Source organism: Macrobrachium rosenbergii, chromosome 18 (assembly GCF_040412425.1).
Source record: "Macrobrachium rosenbergii isolate ZJJX-2024 chromosome 18, ASM4041242v1, whole genome shotgun sequence".
Classification (NCBI taxonomy): domain Eukaryota; kingdom Metazoa; phylum Arthropoda; class Malacostraca; order Decapoda; family Palaemonidae; genus Macrobrachium; species Macrobrachium rosenbergii.
Genome location: NC_089758.1, coordinates 6,559,914 through 6,574,807, shown reverse-complemented (window position 1 = coordinate 6,574,807; position 14,894 = coordinate 6,559,914). Strand labels below are relative to the sequence as shown.

At 34.4% G+C, this 14,894-nt stretch overlaps 2 protein-coding genes across 2 annotated transcripts in view; one reads left to right on the top strand and one right to left on the bottom strand.

Moving 5' to 3' along the window:
- Dolk (Dolichol kinase) overlaps positions 1-4,947 on the top strand; it is a 33,622-nt gene extending 28,675 nt beyond the window's left edge. The window contains 2 exon segments of the mRNA XM_067120207.1: positions 4,200-4,610; positions 4,612-4,947. Coding sequence (XP_066976308.1) covers positions 4,200-4,610; positions 4,612-4,704 — 504 coding nt within the window. The 3' untranslated portion in view covers positions 4,705-4,947.
- IFT43 (intraflagellar transport 43) overlaps positions 1-14,894 on the bottom strand; it is a 184,481-nt gene that overhangs the window by 3,295 nt on the left and 166,292 nt on the right. The window lies entirely within an intron of this gene.

Here is a 14,894-nt window from a genome sequence, read left to right as displayed (position 1 = left end):
AACCTAGACCGGAAAAAGTCTTTTCCTAAATACTGATGAATTAAAACAATCGTTTTCTGAGTAACTAAAACATCCAGAAAGGGTAATTTATTATCATTTTCATGCTCAATCGTAAACCTAATATTTGGATGTGCTGTGTTAGCAAAAGATGTAAAACAGAAATTGATTATAGAAATTTTAAAATACTTTCCAAAGTCCCCAGTTCTTCGATTCCTAAATTTGAATCTCTTTTATTAAACTACTAGTACCAAGATTGAACAACCAAACTACTTCAACAACTCTGTACCTGACGTGAGTTTACCCCGCCTGGAATTAGTTTGTTTATGTCACTCTACTTTTATACTCTGTACAAAGTAACGGTCTTCTTAATTTTGTCTTTCTTTTGTATAACTTTTATATTTCAATTGTAATTTTAAGTATGAGTCTGATTTTATATTTATATTTTACTTATTCTAGCTTTGATAATGAGACAGATGTCTCAAACAGAATTTTAATACAAATAAAGGTGTACATGGTTATTATGGACGCCTTCCTCTGTTCACTAATGTCCCTTGGTCCTATATATATATATATATATATATATATATATATATATATATATATATATATATATATATATATATATATATATGTACGACAGGTCCAGCCTTCATTTTTATGTTCCAAGGTTAAGTAGCGTTTTCAAGTATATTCATCAGAAATTATTTCCCAGTTTACGATGCATGTTGGACAATTTACTCTGGCCTTATTTCCTGATCTGATTGAAGAAATATGGCTCCAAAACGGCAGAATAATAAAAATTTGGAGTTTTTTTTTATGAAAACAGCCAATAAAAATGCAGTTTACATCATTTTGAAATGACATAAATATATATATATATATATATATATATATATATATATATATATATATATATATATATATATATATATATATATATATATATATATATATATATAAATATATATATATATATATATATATATATAAAATAACTTTTTATATATATATATATATATATATATATATATATATATATATATATATATATATTTTTACGTTTTTCCGTGGTTTTAGTTTGAAATATGCCCTGTGAGACAGGTAGCAACAATTTAAGGTAATTTAGCCTTGTGATTCTGACTTGGGTAATGGAAAACGTAAAAAGAGGAAAACAAAGGAGAATTTCATATGAGCATAGGGCTCTGGTTACTGAGGGAAAGGATGAAACACGTGGGCACATTTAAAGTAGTGTATTTACATAAATGACATTAGAACTGGGAAAGAGGAACTCAGAGTAGATTGAATGAAACTGGGGAAATTGCCACAGTCCAAGAAACTTTCCACAAAATCGGATCCCTCTGAAATGAGAAATATGCACATTATAACTAGTAATGAAAATAGACAAAAGAATAATGAAACAAGCTGCACTGAGGGTGCCAAAGCCTGTAATAAAGAATTTATGTTGCAAGAGGCGCACGGACAAACAAGGGTCTTCTTAATTTCTGGCTTTCTTTTTAAGAAAATATTACTGAGACAAAAGTATGAGTCTGAAATATTTATATTTCCATTCACTTTACCTGAGACAGATTTTCCGGAAACAAACAAATAAAGGCAGTCCGTGGATGACTTCCTCGATTTCCGAGGGCGAGTTTCTTCCACGGTGAGATGCAAGGGCTTATATATAGGGTCAAGGCAATGGGGACTATATAAACCAAGCAATATATATATATGGGGCTCGAGGAATATATATATATAATACGATATATACGAGGAGAAGTATACTTTGAAAGGGCCACGTGGTTAGGGATGCAAGGGCATCGATGGGGCCAGGTGTTGGGGACGCCTTCATTCCATATCTTCCAGCCCGCTTATGTGTTCGAGACCTCGTGGGCTTTTGCTTTTATCCTCCTATGGGGCAGGGGGCAGAATAAACACAGATGTTTTGACTCATTAAAAATGCAGCCCGCATTGGGGAGGTTTTGGCCTGTAGGAGAGACACCAAGCCAGATTACTTTTGCCTCAAGGAAAGATCTTTATCAAAAATGGGAGCGCCTTTAATCTTTTAAACCCTATGTTTTAAGTATATAGACAGATGGTCTATCGATCGCCGGCTGGCAGTAAATGAAACACAACAGAACAATAACAAACACAAAGGGGGAGGCAGTTTATATAGCGAATTATAATTATATAATCATAATAATATATATATATATATATCATATATTATGTATATATACATATGAAAAATAAGAAACGGGTGTATATATAAACCGGTCAGGACCTACATGTATATATTCTTATTTTTCACCTGTGGTAATGTGTGATAAAATGAATCATATATAAAGTGATATTAATATATATATATATATATATATATATATATATATATATATATATATATATATATATATATATATATATATATATATATATATATATATATATATATATATATATATATATATATATATATATATATATATATATATATAAGCTCTCCTAGGGCTGGCCCGAAAGGATTACTTATTTTACGTGGCTAGGAACCAATTGTTTCCCTAGCAACGGGTCCTACAGCTTATTGTGGAATCTGAACCACATTATACCGAGAAATTTATTTCTATCACCAGAAATAAATTCTTCTAATTCTTCATTGGCTAGCCGGAGACTCGAACTCGGGCCTAGCAGAGTGCTAGCCGAGAACTCTACCAACTCGTCCAATGAGGAACTGTTGTTTATGCCAGAGGCTTGTACACATTAGTAAGCAGATGTTAATTATAAGAAATAGTAATGAATTCTTAGACAAGTCACAAGATTGGTAAGTCTGATTTAATGTATGAAGATTTGCATTTATCCTAATGAGGTTTTGCTTCTAAACCTATTTATTAGTTAAAAGCTAACTCAGATATAATATGCATTATCACTGGTATCTACCAAAACTGAGACAAGCATAGAAAGCCTGCCTAGTGTAATCTAAATACATTTCGCACTATAATAGCATGATGTTTATGATAAAATCATATTTTTGGACAAAATTTTAATGATCACATGATACACGAGATTGGATGATACATGAGTATACAGTACAGTACAGTACAGTATACACAAATTACAATTTTTTGTATGCTGTATATTTTTGAGTTTCACAGAATGTTTTCATTGGAAATAAACTGTGCTTGTGTATATTTATGGAGAAAGTTCAGTTCCAAAATCTTAAAAAAATCCAAAAACTGAAACGTGTGGTGCCGCCCCCATAGCCGCTCAGGTACTAACTGCAGCTGATTCAAAAATATCCTGGATCATGGGAGTTGCCGGATTTAAGAGGTTGGACTGTATATACCTTTGGTCCTTGGTTCCTTGTCTGGGTGTGTTAAATAATGTCAAGTGTCAAATAAGGAAGATCCGGATAATTGAGGAACTTCTGTATGTGTCTATGTAAAAGTTGGAATAACATGCATTTGAGGGAAACAGGAGAGGTGTTATTAATTAGAATGAATGAACATAAACTTGATGTAATAAACTGTAATTTGTCAAATGCCATCTTCAGTTTTATGCCTAATTATTCTCATAATTGAAGGGTAGCTGAATCATCCTTCATTGCAAGTTTTCTGAAATGTAAGTTGTAAGCTAAAGTTGAATGAAGCTCTAAGGACTGCTGTTACCAACTCATTTCTAAGTGCAGTGACATAGATTTAGCACTTTGTTTTATTCCATAGTATTTTGTACTTGAATTATTTTTTTATCTTTGACTATATTTAGCTAACTTCAACAGTGGTACTTTGGTCTGTGTACATTTCACATAAACTCAGTTTTTCATGTAAATTTCTGCAGCTACATTTCTTCACCATGAAGAAGGGAGGTGCTGTTGCTTACCTGTTGTGAATTCTACCCTAGTTTTTGATTTTGTAGTATTTCTATATTCAGGCTATCCTGAACAGTCCAGATGTCTTGGGAAAACTGTGAGGTACTAACTGTTCAGTATATGCAAGATGTGAGGCAGTTAGTCACTGAGTACCTGAGGTAGCCATATGTGCATGTGCCAGCCTACTAGGGGCAGCAAAACTTTTTTTCCTATAAAGATTAGTCTCTGGTATTTGCATAGAAACATGAATAGGTTATGTTAAAGGTAAATTGTTTATTAGGAAACAACTGCAAACCCTGAATATTTTCTCTAACTTCTTATAAGTCTTTTACTCCCCCAGTTTGTAAGGATAGAAGGACTGGAACCATTGTCATCAATCATATCCACAGCATTTGCCACCTTTCTAGATGAAAAAGATGGTGGTGTGTTGATTTTGAGTCACATATACCTCTTAGCAGGTGTTGCTTGTCCTCTGTGGCTAAATCCTTGCACCTTTGAGGATATCAAGGGTACATCAAGTTTGCCAACATCTGTCCTGCCCCTCCTGGCAGGAGTTCTCGCTGTTGGAATTGGGGACACGGCAGCATCCATTGGAGGTACCTATCTTGGCCGTAGGAAGTGGGCAGGCACCAAGAAAACAGTGGAAGGGAGTATTTGTGGAATTGTTGCCCAGATGGTGGTTGTTGGGGGCTTAACCCTGTTTAATCTGTTAGATGTAACATGGGCTATTTGGGGGAGATTGCTAGTTTCTGACATCCCTTGTAGCAATTGTAGAAGCACTTACAGACCAGGTGGACAATATAGTTTTGCCACTGTTATTGTATACGTCTTTAATGGACTTATAGTACCGGAAAGTAACTGGAGAACTTCATTTGCTGAGAGTAATTCAGTATACTTCTGTCCAATACATATTGTAGTTTATTTCTTTTATGTAGGGAGAAGCACATTATTTTAGTCTTGTTTTGAGATTTGTCACAAATAGTTGTTTCCTAACTGTTTAGGTTGTAGTGGTAGCTTAGTTTAGTCATACAGGTATAATGTTGTGGTGTTACTTGTACCCTTAATGTGTACTTAAATAGTAGATTGAATGATAGGTCTTTAAATTTTCCTTTGAGACTTGAATTCAAAATTTTTCAAAACCTGCATATTGGGCTACTAATATTTGTAAGTCTATACATTGTATGTAGTGCAAAATGAAAATTATTTTTGTAACCCTCTTGTCCTGGAAATGCTTTCATCCATGTAAGCTGTTTGTTAATTTAGCCTTATATAAATTTCTTATATGCAGTTTTGGTTGTCTGCATTTGAATATGAATTGATTGTGCAAACTTCTTTCTTTTCATGTATCATGATAGCATGTATGGTGCATTGTTTGTGAAAAGTAATAACCATTTTGAGAAAGTAGGCTCAGCTTTCATTGTAAGTAAAATATCTAGGCTTCAAAAATTTTAAAAATAACTATGGGCATTAAAAAAATTGGCTTTTTGACCAATAGGAGGGGCTAAGAATGTTTGACCTTTCATCTGTAGGAAAATAGATTTAGTTTTTATTCAGATAAAAAAGATTGCTCTAACTTAAAAAATAACAATGGCAATTTTTTACATTTCTGCAGTGTTTGCCAGGGAGGGTGTATGAATGGTGTATAACTTAATAAAAGAAAGTTGGCTGAGGTTTCATTAAAAAAAATTGTGACTAGCTATAAAAATAACAGTTCTGCAGTCTTTTCAAGTTGTCAAAATTTCAAATCTGTTTTACTAATTTTTAAAAAATTGCTCTTGCCACCATTTGATGGAAGACCCTATTTTTGTAGCATACAGTGGAACCTCAGCTAACAGACATCTCTACTAGTGGACGATTTGGCTTTAGGATCTTTTGTTTGAGGAGAAGTCTGCCCCATTAGCAAACTTTTGCCTGGTTTATAGCATGTAAGGGATTAAGCATGTCATGTGTGTGTGTGTGTGGTTCCCAGCTGAAACAAGGGGAAGGGCTCAGTCTTCTCATGGGCCTCACTCAGTGCACATCTATGCTAAACTGTTTGTGATATCTTTGTGTTTTGTTGCAATTTAGTGCACATACATAAATCATCATGGCCCCTAAGAAGGCTAGAGATGCCAGCAAGGCAAAGAGGGAGAGAAAACCAATGGAGATTCAAAAGTAAATAACAGAAAAATATGATGATGTGGCATTTGTGGATGAGCACAGCCAGATCTCACCACAGAACTGTGGGACCTTCAGAGGGAGGAGCAACAGACAACAGTTTCACTGAAGGAAGAGGGAAGGGAGGCTCTCCTTAGTTCATTATTAAAAGAAATGTGAACAAAATGGGAAGTGCAGTTGCCTTGAAAAATATCACCCTGATAAAGCTGTAGGAAACTGTGCTATAAACCTACTAAATGACCATGCTATCTGTCACTTTAGGAACATTTTAAAATGCAATACAGAAGCATATTCAATTGAACAGCCTAAGCTTTAAAATCATACTGAGGGAATTGAATTGAATCACCAATATTTTTCATTCTCATCATATAATGCTCTCACTCACTCTCTTTTTTTGCTTAGTTCCTTTCCTCTCTTACCATTTATTTATTCAGTATAATTGAATTAAAGAATTTGAAGTAAAAGAAGGTAAATATTGTTTTCTTTCTGTGGTGGGGGTATGCAATTCATGAGAATCTTTTCAGTATTAGAATTTCCTCCTTACTGGAGTATCCATAAAGTTAAAACTCGTCCATAAGTAAGTTTTTGAGGTATTGCCATTTTTTTTTATGAAATCTAAATTTCAACCAACCCTCATGTTAGGTAAGTAGTATTTTGGCTCAGTCTGGTTACTTCTTTATAACTTGGGCTACAAGAAAATAAATATTGTTAGTAATCCAGTCCTGAGTGAACCCTGATGGGATTGGACAGTGATTGTGGGGATTGCAGTATGTTTCCAATACTATACAGGACTATTTTTCAAGTGATTTGTTATGATGTAACACATCCTAATTGTTACCCTGGCACTATGGTAATTTGTATGTTGTCAGATTGTGAACAGGAATTTAAACATAACAAATGATTATCATGGTGACCGTTATATTTTGTAAAGGTTGCAATACTAAAATTTCTATTGAAATATAATGTAAGAGTAACATTGGAAAAGGCTGAGAAGGTACAAGACCACAAAAAAAAAAAAAAAAAAAAATTGTGGAGTAAAATTTGGGAAATTAATCAGTTATCCTGAATGGAAAATTACGTTTTGCACCATGCATTTTAATAACATTATAAGGGAAAATTTTTACATTCCATTATACAGTACAGATGCTGTTCTTTAGTGCTATTTTGATGTAAAAGGCTTTCCTGTCATTTTATGTTATGAGATTTGGTGTTTTTATGTTTGGTTGTAGTGAAACATGTTTCTTCTGTATTTTTACATGAATTATTTTGCAGCTACCTCAAGATTCTTTAAATTATTTTATACTTAAATTATGATCATTCTAGGATAAGATTGGTTGAGTGCAATAATTGGAAGAGTGCTAGAATAAGAGCAGAAAGTTTGTATACTAATGAGATTGCTATGATTGATTGATTGATTGATAATGAAATTTAGGTCTTGAGGACCAAGCTCCAGAACCCATCAGACAAGTCAAATTAATTTTAAATGTAACCTTTTTTATATTGTGAAGCACGATTATACATTAGTCGATTATACATTAGTCTAGTAAAAACATAGATTGGTTTAAACGGTTGTCTTTTATAGCTTACTTTGGTTTAAAAGGTTGTCTTTTATAGCTTACTTTCTGTTAGATTGCAAAGTATATACCTGCCCACTTAAGATATTTACATGGTGATGTGTGTATGCTTAGAATAACAGAAGAGAAATTGTTGTATTTAATGAAAACTAGTTTTGGGTTATAAAGATCCAGTTAAGGCTGAATTAAGAAATGTGTTGTAATGTGAAATTAAGAGGCATGGGAACACTAAAAAGGAGTGGTGTGAAATCCTCCCAAATTTAATGCAGCATACATAAACCCAATTGCATAGAATAAAATATATGTGTTAATTATTTTTTTATATCATTTATTAGTACAAGAGAATCTCAGTTCTTCCATTAGTGTGCCACAAAATAACACTGCAGAATTATATGTATTCTACATTTTTGTTTGTCAAGAGTTTGGCATTTGTTATTCTCAAAGAATTATTTGTATTCAACATTTGTTTATTAAGAGTTTGGTATTTATTCTCATAGAATTGGATCCTTTATGATAGGCTGAGAGGTTCTTGATCTTCTGCTGGAAATGCCGTATATGGATTTTTTTTAAATTGTAAGGTAAGTAATGCTTACTTGTAGTTGTGAGCCAGATTTAAAGTAATACACACAAGCCCTTCTGTTAATTACCAGGAAAATTGCTGTAAGGAAACCTGGTGTTGGTTATTGAAACGATATCCAAGGGCAGTGCCAAATCAGTTTGAAAGTTTAAATATTATGTTCATCATTAGCAGTTATAGTATGTTGGGAACAGTCCTATGGTGGACTTCTTCTTGATGTTCAAAGATTGAATATTCTACGTATTATTCCCTTTACTTGATCTCAGACTTTAAAAAATAAAAAAAACCTTACTACCTTGTGTCAAAATTACAATATAAACATGAATTTTTACTTTTTGTGGACAGATAAAGCAGATGAACAAGGTTGATTTAATAATAGTTTACCAGACTGCTCAACCATTATTTGTAGCTCTCTCAGACTTGGCAAATATTTACTACTTTAGAGCATGATTATGAATGTTAAAGAGGGATAGAAGTCCTTTTCAGATGACCAAATAATGTTGGACCTCACTTCCAAAATTCAATAATGGTCCCAATTTTACAGAGTAGAAACAGATGACTGTAAAGTGATTCTGTGTATTATGGAAATACATACTGGAGCATTACTAGACTGAGTATAATTTCTTTTACTAACATTACTAGACTGAATATATTTTCTTTCACTTATTTTGTAAACATAATTTATCTGTCCTCCCACTGTACCAGCACTGGCCAAGTTGAACTTCCAGAAGAAAAAATCTTTGACCATCAAAGGAAATAATTACCTTTGTTAAGTCTAAATCATCATCATTTCTTTTCTACTTTTTGGTTTTCTTGGGCTTGGCTGGAAAATGGAATTAGGTTGCCCATCACATTGGCCTTTCCCTCTTAAAAAGACTTCATAGATTATGTGGAAATAAACTTGTAATCAAGATCAGGGCAGTCTCAGAACTTTAATGTTCCCTATTAAAGCTTTTCCCTTTCAGAGTTGATACTACACTTTTCTTGTGCGGTCTTGGAAGAAGTCCTTAAGAATTGAGTTAACCAATTTTGGTGAGATGACAACACCTTGGCACACCTTGATATTGCTATCAATAATCAAATATTTTCAGTGAACATTTTATGAACATTGTTAATTGTTAGCACCTTCAGAGATGCATTCTTCTGAGAGTTGCCTGAGCATTGTCACAATTTTACTTTGTCATGCTGTACTTTTTAAATGTCAATTACACAATAGCAAATCCCATATAATGAACATTAATTTTCATTATCAATATTAACAAATTTATCACAGGTACGTTAATTATACACAAACTTTCCTCTGGGCTGCTACTATGAATGCTTAATACTATGAATGCTTAATACTATGAATGCTTAATAAAGTTTCTCTCTTCCTTCTGTGTCACTGTAAAATCAGGCTAAGTGTTTTTAAGTTGGGCAATACTTGAAAATTTTATACCAATTTTACAACATCGAAACTTCGATTCCAGTTGTTTTATATTCACCCCGTACCCCAGTTTTTATTATTATTGTTTTACAGTTACTATTCACACCCCAAAGTGTAAGAATTAATAAATTGTCCTGTAGGTCAATATAAGCTGAAGAGCTTTTTCTGGGTAAGGTGTGTCCACCTATAGAGGACTATCTTGCTGTAGTTAAACTAGTAATAATTTATAGGTGTAACACACCAGTTGGAGCTCCTATAAAGTAATGGTTAGTATGCTGTAAAATCAATGTTCAAACAGTCATTGCATCCCATGCCAAAGGTTGTAATCTTTAAGTGATATCAGTGGCAATAAATGAACTGGAAAATATTTTCAATATCATTAGCTTTAATTAGAATAGGATTTATACTGTCAAATATTTGTGTTTAATCAGTACGTAATCCAGTCTCTTGGTGTTTAATTTCATGAATTTAAAGTCGTGCAGTTGTATATTACTGGGTTTGTAGGAGTTACTTTTATGTGTTGTTTGTAATGTCCAAGAATTTTGTATGTGGGCTTGAAATATTAGAAATTTCAAGTTTCTATGTTGAAACAAATTTTTTTGGTAAGTATGTCTGGGTAGGGTGTATACTAACTTCACATCTTAGTTCTGTCCACACTGAGTGTAAAATCCTGGAAATTCTTGCTTTATAAGATTACTAGTCAAAAATTCGTTTGGAATCAATTTTTCATAAATTGCAGTCTGGTAATATGTAAAATACATTTATATGTATCATAAAGAACACAAAATCAATAAAAATTCAGTAAGTCTTTTCTGTGCATTTTCATTGTATGATTTTATCCAGCCCAGACAAATCATATTCATATCAAATCTAAACAATGTCATATGCTTTTCCTATCCCATTTTTTTTTTAAATGACAGTGCATGGGATTTTGGGTATATTTCCCATCAGTTTTTAGAATGACATTGCATTTGAACCTACTAATCGTGATATTCACCTTAATTTATGAAAGTTTGGCTATAAAGTAATGCCTACAAGAAAAGTTCTTACAAAATGAAACACTAATAATTGATCGGGAAAATTTGACAGATATCATGCATACTCCATTTAATATGTTTTATCCTTTTTCTTTAATGTGCAAACTCTGATGTGTACTTGACACAATAATCCAGTAAATGCACTAGATAGTGGATGCTGAAATGAATGCGATTGATGCTTGTCTATATACCTGTAATTATGTATTTTATTTTTTTTTTGTCAAAGTAAATGACCTATCATGTTTGTCTACCTTGTAAACACCCTGTGCTTCATATCAAAATGACATCCTTCATGTTTGTGCTTGTGCAAGTACACTAAAACATTGATATAACAAACCCTAATGTTATATAATTCTCTACATAGCAACCTGGCTGAGCTATTCTTAACGCAGGTGTATTTTAGACACTGATATTTAGGTGTGTTTCCACCATGCAACTTTTTTATCTTTCATATAAATGAAACTGTAATCAAATTGCCAATTTTTTTATTTAATTATGATTATCATGTTCATCTATATGAAGATTAATTCTTTTATTCACAGGTCTTACGATGTCCCACTTTCCTTGGTTCATGTTTGAGAAGGAGTGAGAGGTAGCTAGCCATCTGCCTTTCAGCCTCGTGAGAAAATCCTCCTCCACGAGTGAAGCTGAAGCTGTTGGTACCTCTGAATGTGCTGTTGTCACGAAAGAGTGGGCCAAAGGGTAATTTCAGCAACTTAACAATATGAATAGGCAGATCTGGGTATCACTCAGCTTGAGGCTAACAAGGAGCCACCAGGGGCATTCTGAAACTGAGGGTGATGAACTCACTGTTGATCACCCTGTGCATTAGGCAGGAAGGTGTAACATCCAGATTGTCCCAAGGGTGTTTGAGAGCATCTTCCATCACTACCCAGGGATCTGGCACTGGAAAACAGAACACTGGGAGTTTCCTGTTCAGTCTGGCAGCAAACAGGTTGATCATCAAGGAGCCCCAGAGCTTGAACCATCTCTCTCGTAAGTGGGATGTAGAGACCATTCTGTCCTGACAACCTGACCCTGATGACTGAGCTGGTCTGCCAAGACAATCCTCTTACTAAGAATGTGCCTGACTGACAGCTTGATGGCATGGCAAATTGCTACTCTTGGATCTGCACTGACAACTGGCAAAGAAGAAGAGACACTGTGTCTCCTTGCTCATTGACATACCACCACTATAGTTTTGTTGATGCTCATCGGCATTACTGAGTGACTTACCAACAGATCATAGAATGTTTGCAATACTGTACTAGCCATGGTGCCTGCATATCCAGAATATTGATATGCACACGAGGTGTGTCCTTTACCCACTACCTGAAACATATGAACCTCTCAGGTTTATGCCCCAACCATCTTTCAATACATCTGAGAACAGTGCATTTATTTAGGGGTAGAGGTCAATGGAATGCCTGCTTAGAGGTTACTGCCGTCTACTTACCATGCTAAATCCTTCCTGATCATCTTTATTTTAAGTCTGAAGGACAAACTCTTTTAATCGGGAGATCTCCTGATTGATCACTGGTCTCCAATCATCAGTCACTTTCACCACTAGGTAACGATGACTGTACAATGATGGAGACTGGTGCTCTGTGACTTCTATAGTGCCCTTCTCCTTCATCGCCCACATCACTGCTGACAGACCTAGAGATTTCAGGAAATGTGGATGGCCTGGATGGAACAGTATCAGTGTCTGAGATAGGACTTGATTGATACTACCTAGGGTTCAACACCATGTTTTGCCATACTGCCCAGTGGCAAGATAAGCAACCCCCTACTCAGGAGAATTACTACCCTTTCTTCCCTTCCTGGTTGTGGCTGGGAGAGGAAGACAATTTGGCTACTTGTCTTGGTTTAGGAGAAGAGGACTTTCTCACAACCCCACACACTGAAGGTTTAGCAATCCCTGAGGACATAGCTACAGGTGCCTTTGTTTCCACATTGGGTTTTAAGGACACCACATGGTGGATCAGTGTTCCAAGATTCCATTCTTCTCTTCTTGACCACTGCTTCCCCATTACTCTTCAGAAAGAGTAAAGAAGATACCAACAACAAACTGTTCCCCCAGCAAGTGACTACTCTAGTGGGGAACCTGTCAGGAGGAGAGGGTTACAACCAGGTTCACCCAAGGTTGGAACACTGGTGTGCTAGAAAAGTCAGTGCCTTTCCTCCTGACACCAGTAACCTCCTGATTTTCACCCTCTCATCCTGATGAAAGATACCTCTCACAGTGACGCCTAGCAACATGTTCAACCAAAGGTCGAGCCACGAGGTAGTTTGGAGAGAAGCTATGGTGACAGACTCCTTGGCACAAATCTCAGCAGCTAAGAAGGAAGCACTTTCTTGATGAAGGCTCCCCAGCTGGAGGTTGCTTGTCAGTGTGCAGGCTGATGAGTCCAATGCAAAATTATAAATGAAGTCTTTAAAGTCACAATAACTTGCTCAAAAAATCTGAGGACAAAATAGATTGCCATAAATTTGATTTATTAATACTGTACTTTATTGTTTTATTACATATTAAAATACGTTACTGTGCATGCATTTTGTGCAAAATATATATATATATATGTGCTATTTCATATTTTATAAATTACACAAAAGAACTATAAAAATTTTCCAATTCTTTAAGTACCCAACAAGTATGCTAATAAAACATTTTTTTAATTGCTAGATGTAAACAAAATTTACAACTTTAAATACCACCACAATATACACACGGTACTAGCCAGTACTCTCTCTTGCCTAAAAAAATTAAGGCACTTTGACTTCCTCCTTCCATAATTCAACCTGACTGCTATTACAGCAGCCAAACTATTTTCAATTACAAAAGAAATAATCAGTGAACAGAAAAACAGTTATTGCAATTAAATGAGAGAACTTTCAAAATAAAAAAAACTACTAAATGAAAAAAAATCTGATAGAAAAATGTCCAGGCTCATAGGCAACAGATTCACCATCAATGAATCAAATGAAAAGTTTGACATTTCACAACATAAAACTTGTAGCAATGAGCCAATGGTAAGAGAAGGACAACAGGATAAAGCAAATAGCTTATACAACTGGCACCAAGTGTACAATAGTTAATATGGCATGCAAAACAGCTGGTGTTGTCTACTTTCTTACTGTGCTTATACTGACACTGTATATAGTTGTAGAAAATGTCACCACAACAGCTAAAGTAATTACCTGATACTATCAAGTGCAGCTACAATTTACACTCTCAAAACATGCATTTCATAACAAACTGCAAATATTGCATGTCTGAAACAAGATACAAACTGAAGTGACAGAGAATAAACTCTCAGAAGCAAAAACTAAAGTTTCTTTCCATATTTAAATCGGTTATTTTGGAAAATCTTTGGAAGAAAGATAATGGCTCAAGTATTAATATGTCATGAATACAAGGCAAGTTCTATAAAAAGATTAAATAGATAAGAGGTTACATTAGATTTGCATAAAACAAAGGATTATGGTACACATCACTAACAAAAATGACATGCCAAAGAACTTCAAGTTTGTCTTCAAATTGGTGATGTTCAATTGATCTTCAGATAACTGCTCTACCAGCCCCAAAGCCCAGGATTCCCAACTGGAAGGAGACTTCCAGAAGAGGAAACATCATCTGATAATATCTAAAAGCAGGCAGTGAAAAATAGGAGGAACATCATAAAGAGTGTATGTGTGTGTGTGTAGTCATGCAGCACAGGTTGTTAGTAATGAATTTATGAATGGGCTAGGAGAAGAAAATTAAAATATAGAAATTGAAGAGTGAAAAGAAATTGGAAATTAGTTCAAAATTGCTGAATGTTGAGAAGTTTGGCAAACAGAAAAAACACAGGAGGGTGAAGATGACAGACAGAGGAAATGGAATATGATGAAAATCAAACTACCTCAAGTAACAACTGATGTTTGTGGGATGACAAGTGGAGTGGAATCCTTAAAGAAAGATGGTGGAATAGGGAAGTACATGAAGCAATAAATGAAATCAACATGTACAGCTTCAGAAGAAAATTTTGGGGATGTAAGAACAAGAGAGAGATTCAGTAACACAAATAAAAAGTTAAAGAAGTTTGTGGCACAGTCCAGAAATGATGCTAGCAAAATGCTATGAGAAACTAAGGACCCCAGAAGGAGAACAAATGATTTATAGGATATCTAGGGTCAAGGAGAGAACATAAAGGATTATGGAGGAATGCAATTATATAAAGTAGGAAAATAACAGCATACCATACTAATAAAGGTTGAAGAT